The following is a 27,584-nucleotide window of genomic DNA, read 5'->3' as shown; positions in this document are numbered from 1 at the left end:
GGAGCACCAGGATGATTCTGTCCCTGCTCAGCTCAGGGCTCTCAGCCCCTCTGGTCACTCTGGGACTTCACTGTGGGATGGCACTCATATAAAATATACCAGCCATGGTTTGGGGTGCCACAGGTCTCTGCTGGAACATGCCACACTCTACACTGAAATATTTTGGTCCATTTATTACATATTACAGAGATTTTCCCTTTCTGGACAGAGCTGGCAGTGTTTTCTCTAGTGGAAGCCCACTGGGAATGATGCTAATCTAGTTTCCAAGGATTTGTTTATTGGGGCAGCACATGCTGGGCTAATTTCAGGGTATGTGCTCCATGGTGTTTTTTCTATCCACAAGTGAAGTTTTAATCAGGGAATGTAGTACTCGGACAGCAGTTTGTGTTTTGGGATTTTTTTGCCTTTTATTTTCCTCCAAAAAGCAGTAAAGGCAAAATTGGCTCAGTGAGTATTTATTGGCAAATTAGTGTTCCTAAAGTCTTCCTTTTTGCTTGTTCTTTTCTAGAGCTTGGAGAAATAAGATTTCACATAATGCATCTGGGATTGGATTACTGGATTGAATTTTGCAAAGTACACTGGGGATAGCTGAGCCTGTTTAGAAAGCAGCTAAGCCCCTCTGAGTCAGTAAAAATTCAATTCATGATGGTTGATGAGGGCTTTTTTGATGGGTTTTGTTTTGGGTAATTTATTTGCTGTTGGATGGTCACATTTCCTTTGAGGTATTTTCTCAAGGTTTGTTAAGCTTTTGGTGGGGGCTGTGGTGGGATACAGACTTTCTCTGAAAAGTGTGATGGAAAAACGCCTGGAAGCTGCCATCCCTCCTCCTGCTTGCTTGTTGAGCACAAACATTACATTTTAAAGGAACTCTTGAGATGAATTTGTGTGTTGTGACCATTTTGGGAACCCACAGACCCAGGATCAAACCTTGTCAAAGCTGTGGTTGTGATGAGTTATTACTTTGCATTTGGTCTCTTGTGTACTCAGGCTCTCCTGCTCCTCCCTCCCTCCTCTCCCTTTTTGTCCTGCTGAGGTTTTGGTCCTGCAGCCAGGCCAGCCAAGTAACCCTAGAGCAGATGGAAATATCTCTGTGATTCTGATAACAGAGCTCAGGGCACAGCAGGGGCTGGGAAATTCCTGTTCCTTTGCAGGGGCACATCTCATCTCAAATAATAGTGCCTGAATTTAGATTCTCTCTGTAAAACTGGCCTGATTTTTATCCCCTGAACTTCCTTTTCTGTTTCCTAGGACAGTGGTACTGTGTTGCTGGTGCACCTGGGTTTTTTTTGGTTGATGGTTTTTTGTTTTGGGTTGGTTTGTTTGTTTTTTGTTTTTTTTTTAAGGGGGGTTGTAGGTTTTTGTTTCTTTGGAGGTTTTTTTGTTGGGTTTTTTTGTTGAGTTCTGTTGTTTGTTTCTTTATTGGGGTTTTTTTGATGCTTTGGAGTTGAATTCTTTTGGCAGAGAACATCAGAGAGGAGGAGGAGGTGTGAGTGTAAGAACCTGGGGGGTGGCTAGGCTAAGCAGAGAAGCAGAGAGGCTGCAGATTTCTCAGTGTGTGGAATAAGCTTTAATAAGGTCATAGAGAACTCAAAATTAATTCTGAATGAGGTAAAAACCGCCATAGCAGGAAACCATAAAATATTTCATGGTAGCCCTGTGTAGGAGCCTTCAGTGTCCTGTGCATCCTATAATGGCCCTGGGAAGGAGATTGCAAAGTGTGATATGGGAGAGGGCTGCATCCTCCTCTCCCTTAAAGAGGAAATGGGCAAAGAAGCCAAATGCTTTTGCTCCTCTAACAGGAAGAAATAATGGTTTTCTAGGTGAGGTTTAATGCTCTCAGCAAATCTTTGCAGATTTTACATTACAGTCATTTCCTCGAGTCAGACTTCCCTGCTGCCTGCTAAGTAAACACAGAAAGCATAGATTATCAGTTAAGGGTATCGACAGCATTTCAAGTGCTATCAGAGAACATTTAATTCAGTTTAATTTTGTGATAAATCTCATGTTTAATCCTCTGGTTGCTCTGTAATCATGTCTTTATTGATCTTCTCTGAATGACTGCATGCAGTTTAATAAACTTTGCCATTAACCCGAGCTTTCTAAAAGAGGAGATTGATTCCAGTATCAAGTCTGATAGAACCAATAAGCACCTGAAAATCATTAAATGTGTCCATTATAAAATATTTGCATTAAGATCAAAGCAAAAGTGTAGAGGTGAATTTGCAGCTTATTAGAGAAAGGGTTTGCAGTTGGAAAGTCTCAGTATGTCAGTCAAAATCAGCAGCAGTTTTCAACCTGGCTGATTCAAGCTGACACCTCCTTTCATTTCTTATTCCTCAAATCCCTCTTTCATCCTATTGAGCAACCTCCTTCTCTCGTTTCCCAGCCATAATTATATCCTTTAATTTATTCCATCTTTTTCACCCCAGGCATCTGTTTAGTCCAGGGGTTTGAGGTCATTTTCACCCCAGAATAAAGCTGCAGACTTGGGTGTCCTTTTGAAGGGCTGGTTTGGATTTTCTGTGCTGAACTCCTTTTCTGAGGAGTGTCCACGTTACATGAGGTACAACATTGGGATGGAGAAGTGGGGAGGGAAGTGCTGTGGGTGTTAGGGCAGGGAGGGAGGAACAGGAGAAAGCCAAACCATGTACCCAGACGTGGCCGAGTGACAGCAGTGATGCTCATCTCTTCCTTTAAGGATGATGAAAATGCAGAAGACATTTCCCACCCTGCATATCAGCTGGGGGAGAATAAGGGATGTGCAAGGAGCCCCTGCTTGGCAGGAGGCAGGGAAGGGACGCAGGAACACACCCTGGCTGTGGTGGCCTGGCCTGATGAAGCTGAAGGGCTGCACTGTCACAGACATCTTTCTATGAAAAATCCTTTCCTTAGGATTTTTCTTCCTGAGAAGCTGAGAGGCCTCAGGAACAAAATGTAAACATTGATTATCTGCTGCTGTGGAATGCAACAGGTGCATCTGGGATTGGTCTCATGTGGTTGTTTCTAATTAATGGCCAGTCACAGTCAGCTGGCTTGGGCTCTCTGTCCCAGACACAAGCCTTTGTTATCATTTCTTTCTATTAGCTTAGCCAGCCTTCTGATGAAACCTTTTCTTCTATTCTTTTAGTATAGTTTTAATGTAATATATATCATAAAATAACAAATCAAGCCTTCTGAAACATGGAGTCAGATCCTCATCTCTTCCCCAATCCTCAGACCCCTGTGACCACGGTCACACTGCAGAGGTTTGCAAGGCGAGCCTGGCTTTGCTGCTGTTCCCAGAAGAAACAAAGGGGCAGTGCAAGCCCTCATGAGCCTTGTGGGGTGCAGCAGTTGCTCTCTCCTGTTCCCTGTCCCAGGGGCAGCCTTGGTGTGGCTCTGGGAGGAGGGAGATGTGCCAGGAGCCCCTCAGCTCTCCATGCAGGGCTCTCCATGCTGGTGTGCAGCTGTTCCTGGGGGTGCTGCTCCATTCACCTCTGCCAGGATTTAGCACTGCACAGCACAGGTGGAATAGGATGTGGTTTTACTTCCATTTCACAGATGAGCTCTGCTGCATGGGAGGGCTGAAGGCCCAAATTCATGGAGCCATTTATTTCCTTTGGAAAGGCAGTCAATGGGAATTAAATAGTTTTAGGCCCCTGAATACCTTCTTTGTGGTCAGGGGCTTAGCTGAGTGCTGCAGGTCACAGGGAGCACTGGGGGGGATCAGCAATTCCCACACCACCTCCAGGCCCCCACATTCATAATTTACCTTCAGTCCAGCTCTAATCCTGTTCCTGGCAGGGCACGAGTGCTGGTAAGGTCAGACAGGAGAGATTTGGATACCAGCCCCTACAAGAAGCTTAGAAAACAAATCTTTCCTAGGAAAGGTTTCCTTCCCAGTGCAGGCTGATTTCCTGCTTATGGTTCTTACTCTCTTCAACACATTCTGTGGCTCTGGAGAGATCATTGCAGAGCTTTATCTGCTCCTGCTCCAGGCAAGTTTTACAGAGAGACAGGAGCTGGGATGTTTCCTGCAGCAGGAAGAGTTCAGAGCAGGCAGCCTGCCATGAAGGGGGGTTTGACTCTAAGTGCTGCTGAAGTGATGTGATTCACAGCTTTTGTAACTCCTTGCAAGTTTGCTGCAGGCATTAGCAAAGCTCTTGACTTGAGATGTTCTGCTTTGGAAGCAGATCCCCTGACGGTGCATCCCTACCAAGCTACATTTGTAGCTTCTAGGTGGCTATAAACAAGGAATATTACAGAAATTGCTTTTCCAGCCCTGAATATTAGATGACCCTTCAGTTTTAAAAGATCTGTGTACAAAATACCTTGAATATTTGCAGGAGACATGATGTTTTCAGCCACAGTGAAGGAAATTCTCTCTTTCTCTGGTGTATGGGGTGGCTTTGCAGGTCTGTGCCCTGAGGTACAACTGGAGAAAGCAGCCAGCTCTGGTTTTCCTTGTTTATTTATTCATGCTGTGTTCTGTGCCCAGTTAACTGGAGACTCTGTATTCTACGTACAAATGGAAGGGCGAAGCTGTTTCACCTCCTAGCAACTGTAGGTGTGTACCTGGTGGGTTTTGGGGTGATCCCACAAGGACTTTGGAGCATCCACTGAGCTGAAGCCAGGGTGTGATGCCTTTACAGGAGTGCAGAAATAGAAGTGAAAATGTGACATTTCCCAGGGGCTCTGTGTTGGGCACAGGGTTTGTCCCTTTGTACAGACACAGCAGAACATTTCTGGTATTTATTTCCTCCTGTACATGAGTGAGGACTCTTGAGACAGGAGCCACTTAGGTCTCTGTGTAAGTGGTGGAAGGACAAGGCAATGATAAATCTTGTCTGTTATGCTAAGCTGGGCTTCTGAACTGCAGAGAGGGGGATTTGCCAGTGATCAGCACTGTACAAGAATGTAATCCCTCTGGTTTTTTGATCATCAAATTTATCTTCACTGTATCTCTTTCCTTGGGGAAGAATAAGCCAGTAAATGGAAAGGTTACATATTGTTCTGTTTCTTAAACTTTTGTTCTTTGCTGTTTTTTCCAGCCTGAATGCTAGAAGGTGGTTTCATTTTCAGATGGGAAGCTGAACCATTGTTTCTTTTTTCCCTCTAATTGCAAAAAGGTTCTGATCCTTTTCCTAATGAGGAATATTGCCAAGCTCACCTAAGTGTTGCAGTCCTCAGGTCCTACCTGATCTCTCTTTCTCTCTCCTTGTTTTTTAATTACTGTTCTTTCTCTTTAAAATCCTTCATAATCAGTCTTTTTTGAGTGTATGCCACATGCCAAAAGAGTGATAGAGTCAGGGAGTTCCTAAAGAAGAAAAAAAAGAAAATCCAGAGGAATATGAGACAGTAAGAGCTTAGAAAAGCTCCTCTGCTGAGTAGTTCAAATTCTTGACATATCAGATAAAAAGAGTTGTTTTAAAATAGATTAACTTTCTCTTAAGGCTCAATAATTACAACCCATTATTATGTGGAGATTTTTTTTGTTGGGTGAAAAAATCTGCAGGTTGGATTACTCATGGATCACAGCACCTGGCACAATCCATGAGTGCTTCTGCTCATTCTGTCCTTTCCTTTGCTCATTCCTGCATTCTGTCCTGCTGGCCTGGGTGTGCAGAGGGATGCTGTGGTTTCCCTGTGGGGTGTAAGGTGCCTGTGGGGTGCAGAAATGCTTGGCAGGGGTGTCCCCATCCACGGCAGGGGTGTCCCCATCCACGGCAGGGGTGTCCCCATCCACGGCAGGGGTGTTCCCATCCATGGCAGGGGTATCCCCAGCCATGACAGGGATGTTTCCATCTCTCCCTACAGCAGTTTCCTCCTTGTTTTTACCTGGGCTGGCTCAGGGTGGTGTCTCTGTCCCCACTCCAGGTGTTCCCATCCAGGCTGGCAGGGCAGCAAAGCCAAATGTCCCAGCTCAGTGTGGCCAGGAGATAGTAGGGATCATCCTGAGACCTTTGGAATGCTCTGGACTCTTCTGGTGCTGCACCACCTTCCCACAAGACAAGGAATGCAGGGCTGCTTCTGATTCCATTTACAAACCATAATCCATTTGTGATGAGTGCTGAGTGCTGTGCTAATGAGTGGTGCCAGGCTGAAGTCATCTGTTTCCCAGTGCAGGGATGAGAGCTGTCTAAGCCCACATGCATTTATTGCAACCCTAAGATAAGGGGGACACCCTTTAAATGTAAATTTTATCGGCCTTGCCTGGGTCTGTGGCCTGCCAACCAAAGTGCTGTTTGAATTATTCAGAGAACACAATGTGAGTGGAGGGTGGAGGAGCCCTGGGCAACACACAGCCAGCTTTGTGCCAGCTGCTCCTGCAGTGGAATTTTATTTCCCTCCAGTGAAATCTCCTGGAATGTGCTGGCTCCTCAGACCTGTGACACCCTGGTGTGTCACAGCACAGGGGACACACAAACTCAGCACTGCTGCACTGCTCCTCTCTCTGCCTTATCTCTGATCCCAGCTGAGCAGGGCAGGAGCACTGAGCCCTCTTTCCTGGCATGGAGATTTAAAGGAGCATCCCTAGGGACTCCTCTCCACATCTCTTTTCTATTTTTTTTTCATTCCTCAAACAAAGAAAATAAATATGAGCACATGGCCCTGCTGCTCACAGGGTAAGTCAGGCACATTTATCTAAGGCACAGCTCTGTGAGATAAGCCCAGGGCAGTGGGAATCCATCTCCCCTGGCTGCAGGGGCTGGGAGCAGCCTCAGGGCTCTCAGCTGGGTGGAGCACAGGGGGATGGAGGGGTTTGGAGCTGTGCTGTTGGACTCAGAGCTGGGGCTGGGCTGCTCAGTCATGCCCAGGGAACAGGGATGGGCTGGAGGGGCAGCATGGGCAGCACAGCTCTGGCTGCTCTGCCAGATCCCAGCCTGGAGGGGCAGGGACAGCAGGGTTAACCCCAAAGGGTCTGAAGAGTTTGCAGGAGGAGTTGAGAGAGAGTGGCTGAGATGGGGTCAGCAGGGGACAAGGACAGGCCAGGTCTCACTGCTGTTTCAGTGTCACAGACATCTTTTATGGAAAATCCTTTCCTTAGGATTTTTCCTCCTGAGAAGCTGGGAGGCCTCAGGAACAAAATGTAAACAATGGTTATCTGCTGCTGTGGAATGCAACAGGTGCATCTGGGATTGGTCTCATGTGGTTGTTTCTAATTAATGGCCAATCACAGCTGTCTTGGACAGAGCTGAGCCACAAACCTTTGTTATCATTCTTTCTTTTTCTATCCTTAGCCAGCCTTCTGATGAAATCCTTTCTTCTATTCTTTTAGTATAATTTTAATATAATATATATCATAAAATAATAAATCAGCCTTCTGAAACATGGAGTCAGATCCTCATCTCTTCCCTCATCCTCACCCCTGTGACCCCACAGTTTCAGCCTCACAAGTCAGCCCTGGGTGTGCTGGAGGTCAGGGAGTCAAATCTGCAGCAAAAACAAAACCTTGGGCTTTGCTGGCAATTTGTGTTAGACCCAGAAAAATCTCCAGAGAAAACACAATGGGGCTTTGAGGCTGGCAGGAGCTGGCTGGAGCCAGAGCTTCAGGATCTCCTGGCAGGAGCTCACAGGCTTCTGGCTGAGCCAGGCAGAGCTGAACCAACTGTGTGTATTTGCCTTCCACAGAGCCATGCAGCTTCAAGGAAAACACTTCATGCTCTGCACGGGAGGCTGGCATTGCTCAGCACTTCCTCTGCACTGGCTCCAAGATGAGGTTTTTGCTAACTCAGGCTCCAGCAGTTTCTGGACTGTTCTGCACAAGTGTAACGTGTTCTGGCACAGTGTTGGAGTGACAAAACAGAGCAGGGAGGGGCTGACACAGCTGAGAATACCAGGTCAGTTCTGAAAAATATGAAATAAATGAATAGCAATCAATTGCTCTGATGTTCATCTCCATGTATGACACCAGCTTCAACAGCTGGCACCAGTCTTAGATTTCCTCTACCTCCAGCTTCTGTTTGCTGTGGGGCATTGAGGGAGGCCATGGCACCACATTATTTCAGAAACAGCTCTTCCTGTGTCCTTATAACACATGGTGCTCACTAAAGCCCAATTTTCAGGAGTTCTCAGCTGCTGAAATCAATGAAGGCTGTGCTTCATTAGAGAAAGTGCTCAGTGGAGCCAAGTTCTCTGAAAAATCAAATATCAGGTGTTTCTCAGTCAATGCTTAAAATTAGCAGATGTTTCTGACCTGAACATGTCAGGACTGTTATTGCCACCTATAAAATGGGAATAGTGAAATACTTTTGGCAAAACAAGTGTAAAATGGTATTTGTTGAGCATCTATCTGATACTATCAGGAGGAGCCGTACAGAAAAGCCCTTGAGGAAATTAATCATTGTGCATTCAGAGGAGGCTGTGAATGGAGTGCCAGTAAACAAGGCCTAGGTCCACACTGTGGACAAAGAGGAGCAAACAAAATCCCGAGTGGTTGCTCATTAGCTGAACACCTTCCATTCTGTGTAGGGAAATAGGAGCATGGGATCATGTAATTAAAGATTGTATCTTGGCATGCATGCACAAGAGGCCTGAGTTAAGGTGGTGGCTGCAGCCTTAATCCTGGTCTTTCATAACTTCCAAGCCCTTGACTTTGTAACCTCAATAATGTTGCCTTAATGTAATTCTGTGTGCAGTTTAAATCAGGAGCTGAAAAGGCACCTTCTGTTTGTCAATGCTATTGTTAACAAATGGTTTTGGGATGAAAAATCAAAGCAATCTCTTTGCCACAGAAGGGCTTTCACACAACATATCTGGAGCAGACAGCAACTTGCTCTGCTGTTGTTTTCCTTCCTCTGCACCCATCCAGCATCCCCAGCCTGGCACTGCCTTTCATCCCCTCTCTGCTGCACAGGCCCCTCTGCACAGCACTGAGCCACTTTGTTTTCAGATTCCACAGAGATGCAGGAGGCAATGGATTGCAACTTTATGCAATCAAAGCAAACAAAACAAGATTAAACCTTTCTGTGGAGGTCTTGTGGCTTGAGGGAATTGCTGGGATTAATGCATGGGCTGCTGCACCCACTGTAGCTGACATCACACCTCTCTTCACCAGTGCCTTCTGTTTTAAAGTACCATAACAGTGACACTGAGAACCCTTTTCTCTTCTGCATTGTGCATTACACCTGACTTCCTTTTCCCCTGGTGTTATTTTTAAAGAGTGTTTGCAATTTTTCCTCCTAGAGAAATGCTTCTGAGAAACTAGCCATTCATCAGAAGAGTACACAGTACATTTAACTGTTTTATCTGGAAGTAAATTAATGGCTATTATAAGTATCTAATTTTATTTTCTGGTTTTGATTAGAAGGGCTGGTCAGTGCATTATTTTCAGACCTTTACATCTTGTTGTTTCTGCTGGAATTAAACCAGCAAATTATGAAACATGAGAGAGGTATTGAAGATTAGGGACATTTTCATCCATCAGCTGTAAAAATTCTCCAATGTAACAGAAACACAATAGGAATTGATGTGATGCAAAATTGGGTACCCAGACTAGCAGTGTTTCTGAGGGGTTTTGGGTCTGTTTGTGCAGGTTTGGGTTCAGTTTGGGTTGGGTTTGTGCAGGTTTGGGTTGGGTCTGTGCAGGTTTGGGTTCAGTCTGTGCAGTTTAGGTTTGGTTTGTGCAGGTTTGGGTTCAGTTTGGGTTGGGTCTGTGCAGGTTTGGGTTCAGTTTGTGCAGTTTAGGTTTGGTTTGTGCAGGTTTGGGTTCAGTTTGGGTTGGGTTTGTGCAGGTTTGGGTTGGGTCTGTGCAGGTTTGGGTTCAGTCTGTGCAGGTTTGGGTTCAGTTTGTGCAGTTTAGGTTTGGTTTGTGCGGGTTTGGGTTCAGTTTGGGTTGGGTCTGTGCAGGTTTGGGTTTGGTTTGGGCAGGTTTGTGCAGGTTTGGGTTGGGTTGGGTTCAGTTTGTGCAGGTTTGGGTTGGGTTTGTGCAGGTTTGGGTTCAGTTTGGGTTCAGTTTTTGTGTGCTGCTGTCCTGGATTCCCAGCTAATGATTCCTCCTGTGTGATGCCTCCTGTGAGGGAGGTGCCCCTGGATCCCTGGCAGTGCCCAAGGCCAGGCTGGACAGGGCTGGGAGCACCTGGGACAGTGAAGGTGTCCCTGCAGGTCCCTCCCAACCCAAACCCTCTTGGGACTCTGTGATTCCAAGCTGTAGGGTTTCTCTCAGCTGTACCCTGCAGGCATCCCAATTTCCTGCAAGCTGACCCTCTGTGCCCAGTGCAGTGGGTGAGTGTGGGGTGGTGTTTCTGCCATGGTGTTTCTGCCATGGCTTCTGGTTCTGTGCTGTTCCCTTTGGCTCTTTTTGCTTCCCCCATGTCCATCCCATCCCTCAGAGCTGCTGCAGCTGACAGCAGGCTTGGGATGGAACTGGGAAAGAATGTCAAATTGACTTTTGTAGCTACTGAAAATGTATTTTCTTTTGCCTTAATGAGCTTCTTCCTTCTGCACTAGTGTTCCCCATCAAATGTGAATTGTTTGTACCTTGACAGGCTCCAGAAGTTCCTTTCTTACAGTTCTGTTTGGCACAGACCTTTGGATGTCTGAATAGTGAACAGGGCACACTGGCAGCTTCAAGCTTGATTTTCTAAATACTCATGTATAAAGTGGAGTATTACACTGATATTTCATAACTGTTTGATGTTTTAAAAAATATAATTTCTTTATATTTTATTCTTGGAGTGAAGGATAAATTGTTGGGCTCTGATATAAAGCTGTAAAAGACTTTAGCAAGAACCTGAGGAGCAAATAATTAGAATATAGTTGTAGTGTTACAATTGTAATTTGGTTTAACTAGCACAGCAGTGTAAACTGCTCCTGTTTTAATAATCAGGTTTTAAATGTTGTATTTTTCTGAGGTCACATTCAGTGCAAATTCAGAAAATAAGTTTTTACAACATTGGAATTGTAGTAGTGATAATCCACGAGGATGATTTGGAAAGGTCAAGGCTTGAAATCCCTGAGCAGCACCTGAAATGTTCATCCAGAGAAATTTCTGTATTTGCTACACACTGTGCTTACAGGGTTGTTTTTCATCCAGCATTCGCAGAGAAAAATCCTGTAATAAGGAGTGGAACAGAGTTATTCACATGTAGTTATTTACATGCAGTTACACACATGCAGTTACTCCCATGCAGTTATTCACATGTAGTTATTCACATGCAGTTATTCACATGTAGTTATTCACATGCAGTTATTCCCGTGCAGTTGTTCCCATGCAGTTGTTCAAATGCAGTTGTTCCCATGCAGTTGTTCAAATGCAGTTATTCCCATGCAGTTATTCCCATGCAGTTGTTCCCATGCAGTTGTTCCCATGCCGTTGTTCACATGCAGTTATTCCCATGCAGTTATTCACATGCAGTTGTTCCCATGCCGTTGTTCCCATGCCGTTGTTCCCATGCAGTTGTTCCCATGCAGTTGTTCCCATGCAGTTGTTCCCATGCAGTTACTCACATGCAGTTGTTCCCATGCAGTTGTTCCCATGCAGTTGTTCCCATGCAGTTACTCACATGCAGTTGTTCCCATGCAGTTGTTCCCATGCAGTTACTCACATGCAGTTATTCACATGCAGTTGTTCCCATGCAGTTGTTCCCATGCAGTTATTCACATGCAGTTATTCACATGCAGTTGTTCCCATGCAGTTGTTCCCATGCCGTTGTTCCCATGCAGTTGTTCAAATGCAGTTATTCCCATGCAGTTATTCCCATGCAGTTGTTCCCATGCAGTTATTCCCATGCAGTTATTCCCATGCAGTTGTTCCCATGCAGTTGTTCCCATGCAGTTGTTCCCATGCAGTTGTTCCCATGCAGTTGTTCCCATGCAGTTGTTCCCATGCAGTTGTTCCCATGCAGTTGTTCCCATGCCATTGTTCCCATGCAGTTGTTCCCATGCCGTTGTTCCCATGCAGTTATTCACATGCAGTTGTTCCCATGCAGTTATTCACATGCAGTTGTTCCCATGCCATTGTTCCTATGCAGTTGTTCCCATGCAGTATTTAAGGTGTTGTCAGAGGGCAGGGGTGGGCAGTGATGGGCTGGCTCTGGAGTGGGGTTCAGGGGGGTGAGAAGTGCACCCCACAAAGCCCTGCTCTGCTGCCTCTGCGGGTTTGATGTTTATTCAGGGAGTTGTCATTGATGTAGCAGTAAGATGGACTTTGCTGAAATAAATCAGGCACAGCTCCCTGAAAGGCCTGATGAGAATGCAGGGTGTCCTTCAAGCCTCCTGCCATGAGGAATGGTCGGGTGGAGGCAGGTCATTGATGCTCTGGGGGCTGCTTCTCCTCGCTGGGCTGGGGCTGTGGGTGCTGAGCAGAGCCAGGTGATTGCAGGGCCCTGCCAGGCTCCTGCCAGCTCAGCACCACTGCTCCTCCCTGCCAGGGCACCTACAGCACCATCAGCCTGATTAATGTGCCCAATAGAAATAAAACAAATGGAAATTTTTTTAGATTATATGGTACACTCATAAATATTAATGCACTTTAGTATTGAATTGTGTGTAATTACATATTTATACATTTAAGTCACCTTCCTGATACACTTAAGGCACTTTACTGATGAAAGATATCTCTGAAAGTGAAGGTTTTAAACTGTGCCTAATATGTTTGTAGGATTTACTGAATAATGTGTGGGCTTGTATGCTGGCAGGGGAGGAGAAAAAGCTCCATTAGAGCCTGAAAGTGTTCATGGGGTCTGCTCAGGCTGAATCCACTCCTTGGGTAGTGCTGAAAAATCTGTCTCAACATGAAATATTGCTACATCTTCTTATCTATGTAGATAAGGTCTGTGCAGTCCTGTCACCTTAGAGTAATTACAGCTTATTACTCTAATCATGATGATGCCTGAAGACTGTAATTAAGATTGTGCTGGCTAATGTACTAGCACACACGGCATGGTACAGCTATTGTCCTATCTAAACAAGGCAGAGATAAAAATGGCATGAGGGAGAAAGGGCACAAGTGGGGAAGTGATTTATGCAGGGCTGTGCTTCCCAGCCAAGCTCTGCCTCCACAGAGCCTGGGCCTCCACAGGGCAGAACCTGAGACAGTCCTGGGGAAATCCATAAAATCAGAGGGTTTAGGGAAAGCTGCAAAAGGCCGGCCTCAGAGACAGCAGAACTGTGATTAGAGCTAAGGAGGAGCCATGAGATTGGTCAGCAGAAAAATTATGTAAAAAGTAGAAAAGCAAGAACGAATAGAACAATGGTCTGTGTATTAACTCTTGTCTAGAATAACTCCCTAAGCTGCATAAAAGTTTATCTAGTGAGATATTAGGAAGTTCTAAGCTTAATAATGGAGGTCTGTGCATTGTGTTTCAAGGCTCACAAGCAGGTATTGTATTTGAAATAAGCAAGCATTGTTTAACCAAAGGTACCTGTGCTTATAGTGGTTGGATAGAACTGCTGTCAATATAGAATTTATACTATGCAGATATAAATACTGTCAATGTGCTTTTGCTTAGTGTGATTGGTCAAAAAAACTCATAAAGCGAGTTGTGACATTGAGTTCTTGGTCTGTCGCCTGGGATGTGAGCTGGTGGCATCTTCCCATTGTCATAACCATGTAATGAGACTGATGCTGGAAAATCAACCAGCTCAAGGCACATTCCCAGCAGTCCTGTCCCATTGGTGATTTGTACCCAGCCTATAGCCCCCAGCCAGTGGTAAATCCCAGGCAGTTTCCACCTCAAACACCAGGAGAACACCCTGGGAGAGCTCTATTCAAGCTACTTTTAATGCATCTTGTCCACCTGTGGCTAAGTTTTATCATGTCCTCCTGCATGTACTTACCTAGTCTGCAGATGAAGAATTTAACACACATTTCTATGCTCACATTTATTTTCAAGCCAAGTCATGTCTCTGTTGAAATCCATGAGAGGCTCAACCCCACAGGTCCCTCATAAGGGGTTTGATCCCCAGAGCTCTGTAAGTGTCAGCTGGTAAAAAGCAGACAGCTCTTCTGGAGGAACAGGGCTGTCTAAACACCAATCCTTATGCTAAATTTCACAGCAAGCCCACCCACCAAACAGGATTTAAGGCCCCTTTCACAAATTAGGCACGTCTGGAGCTCCTTGGTGTCTCTTTGCTTTGAGCAGAAGAGGAACAGTCCTAAACTTTCAACACTCCTGCCAATCCTCCCTTCTGCCTTGGAAGGTGCCTTTCCCTCCAGGCTTTGTGTATTTGGCGACCCTCACCTTGCCACAGGTGGGTGAGCAGATTCCTTCCTGCCAGCTCTCCCAGGCTCCAGGTTCTTTAGATGTTTCTGGCAATTTGTGAAGCCTTGTGCTGCTGTCTGGAGCAAGGGCTCTGAGGAAGGGTCATCCCAGGTACACCCACAGTGATCTGCTGAGTCTGACCCATCTCACACCCCCCTTAAAGCTAACAGGAACCAGTTATTTCTTGATGGAACTGCCTGGCCCCTTTAGACATTTTATAAGCCTCTGGAAGGCTGCCACTGTTTCATTTAGATCACTCACAGCTGGGAGAAAAATCCCACAAAAGCTACTTAGTCATTAGAAGAATTTTTTATTTTTTTCTCCAGAAAGTTTCCCCTTTGTTCACTCCTTCAGCCTTTCACATTTACAGTGAATCCTCTTGAATAGCATTTGTGTCTACAAACATGAGCTCTGTGTTTTAACAAAAGTCTTTGCTGGTATAATGTTCTACTCATAAAACACTGAATTTTTTTAATGCTGATCTGAAAAAAAGAATGGTTAGCAGCATGACAGCTATCTTAAGTTACAAATAAGTTCTAACATTAAATATCTGCTGTTTTATAACCTGTCCTTGCTGTCCAGGAGGTCCAGGGGTGTTTGTGGATGCTGTAGTTTTACAAAGCTGTTGATGGGGAGCACTGGTGAAATGGTTCCTGCACCTGAGAATTTGCCTTCCTGCATTTATGGTGTGCAGCTAAACCTAAAACCTTCCTGGAAGGGAGGCAGAAGGTGTGCTGAGGAAAGAAAAGGGTTGTTCCTGCTTTTCATTTCCTTGGGCAGCTCCACAGGATCCCTCTGCTTGTGCACAGGGAGATCCCAAAGCACTTTAGGAAGATCAGGGCTAATCCTGAGCTCTTTCTCAGCAGGGGCAGGGAGGGACCAGTGAGCAGACACAGGAGGTTTCTTAAATTACTAATCCTGTGCTGTAGCTAAGGATGCTCCAATTCTCTTTCATGAGCTTGGACAAGGCTCCTATGTTTTGGATAGGAATAACACTGTGGGAAAAGTCCTGTGGTGTCTTAGGTGAAGAAAAGGTAGAAAAAATGTCTTATAGCTTCTGTTCATTACTCCCATCTTTAATGCCTGTAAAATCATTCTCTTTGCTAAATATCAGATTTGAACAATGACTGTCTTCAGTTTAATTAATCATCTCATTGGTTTCAGTTATGAATTTTGTGAAGCTCTTGTGTTTTAGAGAGTCATTTAGGGAGCAGTCTTTAATTAAAGCCAAACTGCTTTTTGCCTTTAGGCATGTTTTTTTGCATAAAAAGGTGCCATAATTTGAATTATATTCTCCTGAGCCTCAGTCTTTATGTGACACAGGGACCAATGGCCCTTCCTGCTGTCAGTTCTAATATTAAGTGACTGCAAACAACAGCTGAAAGGCTCACAAGATTACCCAGCACCTTATGGTGGGCATGGAAGCTTCTGGGCCAAGGCAGGCACGTTAGCAGAGAGTGCTGAGAGCACAGCCCATGTTCAGTCACCTCCCCTCCCTCCCTCCCTCCCTCCCTCCCTCCCTCCCAGGGCACCCCCAGACCCACTGGGCAGCTCTAGGAGGGGATGTGACTCAGCACATTGCATTTATTGCATGCAGGATCTGCACTGGAATTCACATCCTCTCAATAGCTTCTCATTCTTCTCTCCTAATGAATTCTTCAGCCTCCTCTTCCTCTGCCTGTCGTTCTGTGCTGTTGAAAAAGATTTCTTTCAAGTAGCATTTATCTGAAATGAAGATAGGGATTCTGTGTGTTGCAGGTTATTGGTATGAAAACAGCTGTGGGCTAAGTGACCCAGCTCACATTTGTGTTACAGGAGTGGAGTATTTTTATAGACAGACATTGATTCTGGGGGTTAAAGGGTCAGTGACAAAGTTTTCAAATACAAGTTGCTTTTTTCATGCACTTTCCACCCCTCTCCCTTGGAAATCTACTGCTTAAGTCAGGCTTGAGGGAAGCATGCCCTGGAGTCAATGGAGATTCATTGGCCCTAATTGGATTTAGGTCAGCTCGTGCCTTGGCTTCTCAAATACAAGAAATAATAAGAATAAATATTGAAAAGTCAAGCATTGTTTAGATCAAAGCAGATTGTTAATTTAAGCATGATAAACAAATGCTGTCTTCTAAATGTGTGCTCTCTGGATACATGAGATGCTTATGAGATTTGAGGTTGGCTGTATGAAGTCTCAAGGGGGATGTGTCTCCTTCGTGCACTCACTTCATCCTGCCAATTTTATTTAGCATTTTCCTATTTTTTGATTCAGAGGATATCAGTGAAGGGTGGGTTTGTTCCTTTTCTGGTGACTGCAGCATTGCCCTGGGAGTGTTTTGCAGATGACCTGGAACCAAACCAGAGCTGTAGTTTGACCATGGTGTTTTTCTCCTCCCTCTGCAGAAGGACATAGCTCTGAAACCTCAGGAACGTGTGGAGAAGCGACAGAATCCTCTAGCCAAGAAGAAAAGGGAAGCACTTACCAATGGGCTGTCTTACCTTCCAAAAAAGAACAGGCTCCACCACCACCAGTACAGCTCGGACCGGGAAAATGACCGAAACCTGTGCCAGCACCTGGGGAAAAGGAAGAAGTTCCCCAAGGGCCTCAGACAGGTGGGAGACAAGTTCCCTTCTGCGGGGAGGGAGGGCTCTGCCCGTTGGTTCATGGTATGTAGAAGCCAATTTCTCATTTTGTGGGATTGTTTATTTTGATGCTTTTGTGGTTGTTTTGGTTTTGAGCTCTTGGGTGCCATGTGGTGCAGTGTCCTGCCACTGAGAGAAGAGCAAGTGGTGCATTGATGCTGATCTGGTAAATAAATGTGTAAAAGTGAGAAGAGCTTTCCACAGGCTGGCTGTGAGACTGTCAGGACAAACAAATGAGGTCTCTCTGTGGGTGCAAGGCCAATTTTGTCCTCTAAAGACCTTCTTGTCTTCAGGCTTTGTACATAGAAGCAGAAGAGCATTCTGAACATCCAGGGTGAAGTAAGGCAATTGCAAGAAGGGCAGCTGTTAATCAGTGCAAAGCTGATTAGAGTGTGAGGAGCTCATTTGTGAGGTGTCAGTGGTGCTGGTGTCTGCTCCTATGGGTTACTGATCACCCACCCTGAGCAAGAATGTCTGCCCTCCCACAGTGGTGGGACTGAGCAGGCAACAGCCAGGATTGCAAAGCTGGAGGTTGAAAACGTTGGATTTGTCTTCATGACTGTGCAGTGTTGTGTTTGTTGTGCTTTATAAGGAAGAAAAGTGACAAGTGTGATTGCTATGATGCTGATAATAGTACATTGTAGGGACTAGGTCAGCTTTTGCCTGTATTTGAGTGATATTAATGGCTCTTGAACCAAAATTTAAATGTTTAATGGGGATGGTTGATATTCATGGAATCAGTTTTCATCCTTTTGGTGCAGACCAAACCTTGCTTTGCAGAGAAACTTGTAGCAAATAGTGAGAATTCACTGCTTCTCATTTTGTGAGCTCAGGGAGATGGAAGGAACATTGAGGATGACAAGTATGCTGACTTGTATTCAATTTTGATATGCAGAGTTAGAGAAGCTGGGAAGAAATAGGTTTTCATGATAATTTTGAAGCCTATATGTTAAGCTGTATATAGGAATTTGGTAAGAGATTATACAGCTCTTTAGCAGAGCAAAGAAATTGTAAAATGCCTGTTCCACACTGCCAGCTGTTAAAGGTGTTTCTTCTGATTTAATTTTGCTTGGTGTGTCAAAGGAAGGTGGGGAAATCTCTTCAGGATAGCAGATGCAATGATTCCATTACCAGAAGATATTGAAGGTTGCTGTGTTTCCTTGGCTGTTTGCTGTGTTCACCTCTGTGGTCTCTGTTCTGTTTTGGTCTGTCAGACTGATTGTGTGCACTGAGAACTCTCCTGGTGGGGCCTAATGTCAGGTGGAACCTTTCTGCCCAGAATTTCATCTGTGAAGGAAATTGCCCTTCCTGCTGATGGAGATTATTTGTGAGGTTGTGTTTTTGGGAATGAATATGCATTGGCTTGGAAGGTATTGAGTTGACAAATGTCATGGAAAATGCTTTTCCTTTGAGCTGATAAATCTGAGTACTCTGCCTAATTCCTAAGGCATAAGACGGAGAGGAAATATAGTATCTTGCTCAATATAAGTGTAATACATTTGGTCGGGGTAGAGCTCAGATAAGAACATTTAAGTCTTATGAACAGTTTAGGGGCTGACAAACACATACAGCTTTGACAGTTAACATGGAAAAAAGATGTCATGGAAAAGACTGCAGAGTTCTTTGGAAAAACATGCATAAGACAGAGTTTTGAGTAAGCATTTTCTGATCTCTTTCAAGACAAATGGCGAAGAGCACAAAAGAAGGAGGAGATTGATAAATTCTGAGCATGTTTTTTTCCTGATCATGTTACACTTTTCCTCCTCAGGAGACTCTAGGCTGCACACTTGGGCTGCTTTCCCCACCCAGGTCTATCCCACTGAATCCCTGGGCTCCTGAAGGGGAAATAGATTTGCTTGTCAACCTTGTCTGACAGCAGTGACCAAGAGCTGGGGCCATTGTGGTTTGTGTGTGACACAGCAGGAGTGCCCTCCCCTAAAGTTCAGGAGGCTTCTGCATGTATATTAGGGCTTTATATTTGATACACAAACAATTTATCCTTCCTGTCCTGTCCCTGGGGGAATCCTGGATTGTCACCTGTGGTTACTGTAACTGGATGGCAGGATGCAATCTCAGAGCTGTCACTTGCATTCCTGTGCTTGCACAAGACCTTGGCTGCAGTCTGTCCTTGCTGGGAAATGTTTTATACCTGGAGAGCTCACTCACAGTTTTTCCAGTGGTTAACAGTGCTGTTGGATATGCTTTCCTGTGAAATCTGTTATCTGCTGGAAGTAACTCTCACTGCAGGATTTAGGGTATGAAGCTCCCTTGTCAAACAGATTTAGTTGAAGTCAGCTATTGAAAGCATTGCTAATTAGTTTTCAGAGCAAATCCTTGCAGTATTCATGCAGGTATTTATCCAGCTCTGCTGAAATGCCTACAGGTTTATTGAAATCCAGAAAATGTGAAACTGTAGGTTAATTAAGGCTCATATTTTACTAGTGAGAAGACTTTTGAACTCTGCTTTGTGAGCTTTTATAAATGTACTTATTAAATGCCTCAAGGAAATTTTGGTTGGCATTAAGCAAACATAAGACTCATCAGAATATTTCTCCAGCGTTTTAAATTTAATTTCCTTTACGTTAATTGGTGATGGCATGTTTTTATGTGCTTTCTGTAAAAATCATTTGGAAATCTTAAAGTGAACATTTTTTAAGTAGTAAAAGGGTGGCAAACATTTTTAAATGGGTTTTAATGAGATTTTATTCCTCGAGGTCTGAGCACAGTGGGGCATGCCAGGAAACAATGAGCTTTCAGGGCACAAGGAGTGTTGAGAGTATTTTGATAATGAGGGGGAAGGATCATTTCTCTTTGTTCAGTGGGTGTGTGATTTGAAAAGAGCAGAAGACATTGACTTGTGCTACCTCCACCATTTCCTTCCCTGTTTTTCTTCATCTGGTGGGAGGTTTTTGCACCTTCTTGCAGAAGAGGATCATCTCTGGATATGCTTCTAAACCATTAGTGTGTGCATTAGGCAAGGGGTGCCTTGGCTGGCCCATGTGTGCATGAGAGCCAGCAGCTCCTGGGCTCTGCCTTCACCACCTGACTCCAGAGACGCTTCCAGAATATCAAATCCCAATCCCAGATACTGCAGGAGTGCAGAGAAGGAGACAACTGGTAATAAATAGGAGGTGGATGATAAATAGAGGGAAGAAAACTCATGATGGAGAAATGAATTGGGAGGTCAATTATAATGAGATAAAGGAAAAATGGGAAGAACAGCAGCAGAAGATACACTGCTGACTCTGGCAGTCCCCAGCTACAGGTGTTATAAACCACTGGCTTTCACCTCGTGGTCCATTACATAAATTAATTAAAGGGGAGGGAGGGGAGTGCTGAAGCTGTTCCATTCAGAATTAAGTCCACGATCCCTTGGTAGTCTCCCCCTGAATCTACAAATCCTAAATCTGAGACTGCTGAGCCTTTGGGTGGCTGATGTGGAAGCCATCGCTGTCCCCTGCCATGGTCACTCAGCACCGTGTGGTTCTGTGCTGATTCAGTGCCAGCACACTCATGCCCTGGTGCAGAGGTGCTCGTGAGCCTCAGTGCAGCAAAGCAGCCATGCAGAGGGTGAATGCCTGTGTGGATTTGGGTCCTGGGCCAGGGCGGCTGGTGCAGCTCTGAGCCCTGGGGTGAGGGTGGCTGGTGCAGCTCCCAGGCCCGCAGTTCCCATCCCTGCAGTTCCCATCCCCTCAGTTCCCATCCCCGCAGTTCCCGTCCCCGCATATCCCAGCCCCGCATATCCCATCCCCTCAGCTCCCATCCCCGCATATCCCATCCCCTCAGCTCGTATTCCCTCAGTTCCCATCCCCGCATATCCCATCCCCTCAGTTCCCATCCCCGCATCTCCCAGCCCCTCAGCTCCCATCCCCTCAGTTCCCATCCCCTCAGTTCCCAGCCCCGCAGCTCCCATCCCCGCATCTCCCAGCCCCTCAGTTCCTATTCCCGCATCTCCCAGCCCCTCAGCTCCCATCCCCGCATCTCCCAGCCCCTCAGCTCCCATCCCCTCATCTCCCAGCCCCTCAGCTCCCATCCCCGCATCTCCCAGCCCCTCAGTTCCTATTCCCGCATCTCCCAGTCCCTCAGCTCCCATCCCCGCATCTCCCAGTCCCTCAGCTCCCATCCCCGCATCTCCCAGCCCCTCAGCTCCCATCCCCGCATCTCCCAGCCCCTCAGTTCCCATCCCCGCATATCCCAGTCCCTCAGTTCCCATCCCCGCATCTCCCATCCCCTCAGATCCCATCCCCGCATCTCCCAGCCCCTCAGCTCCCATCCCCGCATCTCCCAGCCCCTCAGCTCCCATCCCCGCATCTCCCAGCCCCTCAGCTCCCATCCCCGCTGCCCAGCGCTCCGGGCTGCCCTGGCCCGGCGCAGGGACCGCAGCAGATGGGCCGGGTTGTCACCGGCGCTGTGATCCCGGCGAGAGCTCGCCGTGCTGACAAGCGATTTACAATGTGCTATTTACAGTTTGGGTTTGCATGCTCTCAATGACATCTGAGTGCTCTTTAGCAACTGCTTTCATTACTGCTTTTCGGAGAGCTGCTAATTGAAAATGAAATTGTGGGTGGGCTCTGGGAGAGCCGTAGCAGCTACGAGGACCATACACAGCCACAGAAATGTTTCGTTTCTTGGACTGCCTGCTGGAGCTCTGGGCAAGGGAAGAAATGGGGATGTGTTTGTGCAGTGTGAGGTCTGACACCTTGGAAATCCTGCCTGCAGCATGCATCACCCGGAGTGAGTGATAAAGGCTTGAACCTCCTTGAACACAGCTGCTGGGATTTGGGAATCCTGTACTGGCAGCCAGTGGATTTCAGTGACTATAAAACTTGTGAAGAGCAGGAAGGAACCTGGGCTGTGAAACTACCTTGTGCAGGGGATTGGAAGCTGTATGTGGGATTTTTGGGCTGGTTTTGCACTGTTGGAGGTCTGGCTTTGTATGAAGTGACAGGAAACATCAGTACTGACTGGTAAAATGTGAGACAAAGTCACATACATGCCTTGGGAGTAGTACCAGCCAGGATCAGGTCAGCAGGGATATGGCCACACCTTGATGGAAAGGGAGGTGATGTTCCCATTCTGTATGTAAAGGGAGAAGTTGCTTGGTTTAGGGGTTTTTTTCAGATACAAGATGCTAGTGCACCACTTTGAAATGAGTGGATTTGCTGGTTTTGCTGCAGCCTACATGGTGAGGTTTGATTCTGTGTCAGTGTTGCAAAAGTCTGAAGGCACCTACAAGTGTCACCTGCAGGGGCCACTGGTAACAAAACTGTGTTGGAATCATGTCACTCAAAGCACTGGTTATTAATCTAGCATATCAAACAACATTTAATTTGAAAAATAACCCACAAAACGATGAAAAAAAATCAGATTACAGTTCTGAAGGAATAGAAAGGGCCATGTCTGGATAACTGTGCTTTGAGGTTACATCACAGCAGGAGTGGGTGCAGTGATACACTGGGAGATGTTCATGTGATAAAGGGGATGGGTAGAGCTGGGCTTTGAAAACCCTTTGTAGGGTAGAAAAAGAGAAAGAGATCTTTGGGGAGGGAATGAAGAGGTGAGGCTTTGCAGAGGTGTAGGCTGGGCTGTGTAGGGTTTTTGAGGGGTGAATGTTACACATGGTGTGCAAACAGAGGGGGATGCCTAGAGAAGGGGGCAGGTTCTGTGAGCCAATATCCTCTGTCTCTGCTAAGGTCCAGCTCAGCTTATCCACTCCACCATGTGCTGTGGAAATGCTGAGTGCTTCATGCTGGCCAGTTGGTAATTTCACCCTTGGCAGGGACCCACACTTTATTTTCACACATGCACAGTGTGTGGATTCCTGGCTGTGTGGGAGCATGTGCTGAAAGCTGGGCTGCCATTCAGTCCCCTCTCGTTTCCCGTTTGGAGAGCGCCGTGGGTGACAAACAGTGCTTGAATTACAAGCATTTTGTGATTCTCAACTGCTGTTTGCCTCTGATCAGAGGCCACAGAAATCTCCAGCTGCACTTAACCCGCAGTCACCGTATCCAGTGCGTCATCTGTGAAGGCACCCAGCTGCTCAAAAGCATCCAAACAACTGGGCCCTGATAATATATAATTGAGCTCAATGGGCACAGAAAAGACTGTTGTTCTCTGCAGAAAGGACTGAAAAATGATGTGTGTGGCTTCATGTGCCTGTTGTTCTGCATTGCACATCCCCCCTGGCTTCCCCCAGCTCCTCAATGGGCACGTTGGATCCTAGGAGACCAGACACAAAGCCAGGCTTGGGAGCCAGGAGAGCACACACAAAGCCAGGCTCAGGGAGCGCAGAGCTGGTCCCAGGATGCTGCTCTGGGCTGGGCAGGGTGAGCTCAGCCAGCACAAACCCTGCAGTCACTGCTCAGTGCTCAGGGAGCTGCCACTCCACCCCACGCTCGCCCACAGTGACGTGTCACAGGCGTCCCCCCCTCATAATCACCAGTTTCACCTGCAATTTTTCAATAAGCCATTGAATTATACCTCTCTAAATGATACACTGCAAATCCAGCAGGTCCTAATTGCTAATGATGGTTCTGAAAGACTTTCATTTGACTGTAATTAGGTTTGCAAGCAATCAGCTGCCCTTATCAGGATGGAAACACATATAATGTAAAATACAGGCTGGTGGGAAGGGAGCATTTTCTTAAAAGGAGGAGTGGAGAGGAAGATGTTTTATTAGCAGAAGCTGTGACATATTTTAACACCTTGAAAACATCATGTGTGAAATTAATTCTGCTCAGTATTATACCATCTGGCAGTGTTATTGTTCTGTATATATTGCCATGTAAGTGTGCTTTTTTCGTCTGGGTATGAGCCTGTGTTTGAAATAGTAATCATGAGTCAAATTGATTACTCAGGATGTTATCCCTGCTAGAAGGCTTAAAAATACATTTTGGGAAGTCCCAGGGACTCAAAATGGCTTCTCCATGGAGAGCTTCCCTTGCAGGGCTGATGAGGGTGGAAGGAAAGGGCCTGGTTTCTGTCATGTCCCTGTGCTGTGAATGAGTGTGTGTGCCCAAAGGTAACAGGAACTCTACCCAGATATTGTTTATTGGTGCTGAAGTGGCAAATGCCTGTGTCTCAGCCTCAGAAGCACTGTGTTTGGGCTGATGGTTTGATCCTGCCTCTGTGCTGCCCTGTGCACTGCCCAGCTCAGAGCCTGCTGTGTGAGAGCAGCTTCAGCACCAGGGCAGGCACAGAGGCCCCAAGCGCAGACCCAAAACAATACAAGCTTAAAACTTGGTCAGGGGCTGATTTGACCGCTCTGGGTGAAATATCAGCTGCTGGGCAGGGTGGACTGTCCCTTAACCAGCACTCAGAAAGGCCATGAGCACCTGATGTGGTGACTGTGATTGCTGTGATGCTGCTGGCTGGTGGAGCTTGTGCAGCCAAGGAGGAGCGTGGAGGAACTCAGGTCACATCTGGACACAGGAACAGGCAGTGGGATATTAAGATCTCCCCCATTTCTCTCCAGCTGATTGATGGTGTGAGCTGATCACCCCAGGGCTGAGGCAGAGGAAGGGTTTCTTTGCCTCGTGTGCTTGTGCCTGCTGTCGCTGTTGAGTGTGATCAGGCTTGCAAGAAAATGAGCAATGTTGGCATGTTTTTATTTGTAATGCAAATATTGCCACTCTCTCTGCTCTGCCCTGCTGCATTTCACTTTGTCTTTTGGCTCCAGTTTGCTCTGAGATAGAGTTGCAGAGGTGTCACCATGCTGTTACCTGAGCAGGCAATGTCACTATGATGTTACCTGAGGAAGGGCCCCTGTGTGCAACTCCCACAAACTCCCAGCAAATTCCAACTGAAAAAAAAAAAAGGAGATTAGAAACAGCCACTTTTGGGCTAATCTAATTATATTAATCAATTAGACATCTTGAGAATTTTAGTAAAAAAATAGTTTCTTGTGCGCAGAGCAGCTGTTGTCTCTCAGGATTATCTTTTTTCTTTTAATGTTGGCACCCTATTTAATTGAAAACTTAAATGATTGTTAAATGTGCCAGGAAGTGAACCATATTTTAAATGCTTAATGCAATCAATTGCTGTCTTAAAAGTTTCCATGCATGTTACCAGTAAGGAATTAAACAAAAAATTAATTTTGACTGAGTCTGCCTGGAGATAAATTAAATGCTAGTTTAAGTATTATAAGACAGTATAATAAAGTGACCATTTTTAATTTAAAAAGGAAATCATCCAGAACTTTTTAAAATACTTTTTTGTATTCTAGAAATAAATGTAGGCCAAGACTTCTAACCAATGGGTTTGCCTGCAGATTAATCGTAATTGAATGTGAGGATGTACTTCTGTGCTTATGTTACTGGATCCTTGTTTTTCCCTCTACAACCTCAGTTTTCAGGAGAGCAGGAGGCATGGCAGTGATGGATTTGGCTGTGGTTGTAGCCCCCAGCAGCACAGGTTGGGTGTGCAGCATTGCTGTGCTGCAGGGGGCACAGGGAGGTTGGGGTGCCCCACTGTGGGTTCTGGGAGCATCCTCAGGAACATTTCAGCCTCCCATGGTTGTTTAAACTCCTGCTCAGGCTTTTGTAGCCTTAGTCCAACTCCTGAGTGCTGTAACTCCATGGATTCAGGGCACAGACCTGGGCCATGGCTTTGAGGAACGTCCAAGGACACTTTCAAGGTGTCAGTAAACAGCACTGAGAGGAGCTGTTCCCTTCCCCAGGGTGTGGAAGGCTCCCTGTCCAGCCTTGCCAAGGGAAGCAGCAGTGCCTTGGCTCAGTTTTCTGTCTCCTGGTAGCCTCAAGGCAGCACTCCTGCTTTAGAGCTGGTCCATTCCAGTCCCTGCGATGTGGAGGGAGGCTGGGACTGCCCTGGGGCTGAGCAGCTGCCCTTGGGGCTGGCATTTATCACAGGAGGGGAGCTGAGGGCAGGGGGATGGCAGTGTGCAATAAATCCCTGTGGAATTCCAGCACTGAGCTCACACAATTGCTTTCATGGCTTGCAGTGCTTTGGGGGCCATTGGGGGGTTTTTGAGCTTTCCCTGGATTTAGCTTGGCTGGCTCTGGCCAGCCCCAGGGGCTGCCTGTGTCCCCAGAGGTGGCATGGCATTGCTGGGGGAAACAGGGTGCACTTCTTAACTTTAAATTATTGATAATTTCCTCAGCCTGGAGAAAGTTGTTCTCTGCTTTCAGAGTTTCAAATGTCATAATGCTGCAATTTTATAAAATCAAAGACATCCTTATTTGTGCCCAAACCCACTAAAATTGGAACAAACTTTTAAATCTAAGTCCCACATTTCCTATGTTTAATGGTTTATCGACAGTATATGGGCTCCGTGCAGTAGGAAGGCCTCCTCTGTTAGTAGCAAAATGTGCCCTAGGTGATTGTTGTTGTGATTGTTTTCTCTAAGCTTGCTATACTCTTGGATAATTCCAATGGATATTTGGATCAGTGGTGGAGCCAGCTGAAGAACACAGTGTGGCCATTACTGTGTAAGGCCACGACTCCTAAAACAGACAAAACAAATTTCTCCTTTCCTCCTGACCTTTCCCTGCAACAATTTTTGCTGCTCAATATTAAAATACAGTGAAGTTCTATGAGAAAAATGAAAGACTCTTAAGAATTTTTATTAAATTTGCTACAAGAAAACAAATATTTTTATAGAAGATTGACTGCAGAAGTTACTGTGGTTTTGTGCTTCCAGTGCTGTTGGAAGTTTGTCTCTAATATCAGCAACACTGTAACAGGCTGTGACAAAGTACCTACTCCTGATGTGTGTAATTTCACATTTTTATAGACAGTGTAAGATCAGTTTCAGATTTATCCATCTGTATTGGCTCAGCTATTGAAGACCGTTGAAAGGAGTCACTCTGTTGTGAGTGGACTTCCTTGAAAAAACCTAACCTGCAGCAAAGTCCCCCCTTACTCAGGAGGGTGCAGGAGCCTGTTCTGGCCATAGCTGCTCCCCTGGGGTCTGCCTTCCTCCTCTGCAGGGCTCTGTGAGATGGAGGCACCTCCTTGAAGACAATGCAAATCTCCACTTTCTTCAATTAAACAATTGCCATTGCAGTTTAATCACAATTCCTCCTAGCATAGAAAACACCAGAAGGCTGTGCTCTCAGTATCCAGCAAAACAAAGACACAGGAACAGTGTGTTAAGTCTTTCTAGATCTGTCCATGGTGAACATCCTAGACATCTCAGATCTATTAAAGGTAAAGTTTGACAAAATGTGACAGAGGTGTAAACTAGTGCAGGAAGTTAAGCCTTCAGCCCAAAGCCTGCTGAGATCCTGCAAGGAATTGTTGGAGAAGGAAGCAGGAACATAATTGGTTTGCAGGCAGAAGTTGATTTAGGTCCTATAAAAAGTCATGGGCCATTGCAGTCTCTGACAGCAAAACCTGAGTCACTGACCTCAGAGTTCCCATGTCCTGAGTGCCCTTTCCCACATGGTGGAGTTACAAATGGTTGTAATGGACCTGTGGGCTTAAAAAAGAAGAATTGAGTTCCCTCTCATGCAACTCTTTTCTGCATGAAGAGAAAACAAGAGAGAAACCCCCAAGTTTGCTCATAAAATGCTGTCAAGTCTAAGCCCTGCTAACCCTGTTCCCAGGCTCAAGCCCTTAAATCAATAAAAGTAATACAGCTGAGAATGGGTGTAGAACTGGAAGCTGAGGTTTGATACCTTTCCTTGTGATTTGAGGTTGGCTTTTTCTAAATATGTTAATAAAAAATATTTCAGTCATAAAGCCAGGTGAATTTACTCCTAGCCCTTGGAAGAAGCTGATATTTGGCACATGAAGTTTCTCCATGGT

The 27,584-nt window shown here is 45.8% G+C and overlaps 1 protein-coding gene across 2 annotated transcripts in view; it reads left to right on the top strand.

The window, feature by feature from the left end:
* The window catches only part of AUTS2 (activator of transcription and developmental regulator AUTS2), an 803,165-nt gene that overhangs the window by 202,466 nt on the left and 573,115 nt on the right, over positions 1–27,584 (top strand). For both annotated transcript variants that reach the window (XM_058817763.1, XM_058817762.1), the window contains exon 2: positions 16,578–16,787. In XM_058817763.1, coding sequence (XP_058673746.1) covers positions 16,578–16,787 — 210 coding nt within the window. The remainder of the gene's footprint in view (positions 1–16,577; positions 16,788–27,584) is intronic.

This window comes from Ammospiza caudacuta, chromosome 20 (assembly GCF_027887145.1).
Source record: "Ammospiza caudacuta isolate bAmmCau1 chromosome 20, bAmmCau1.pri, whole genome shotgun sequence".
NCBI classification, from domain to species: Eukaryota; Metazoa; Chordata; class Aves; order Passeriformes; family Passerellidae; genus Ammospiza; species Ammospiza caudacuta.
This window is presented reverse-complemented; position numbering and strand designations above follow the sequence as displayed.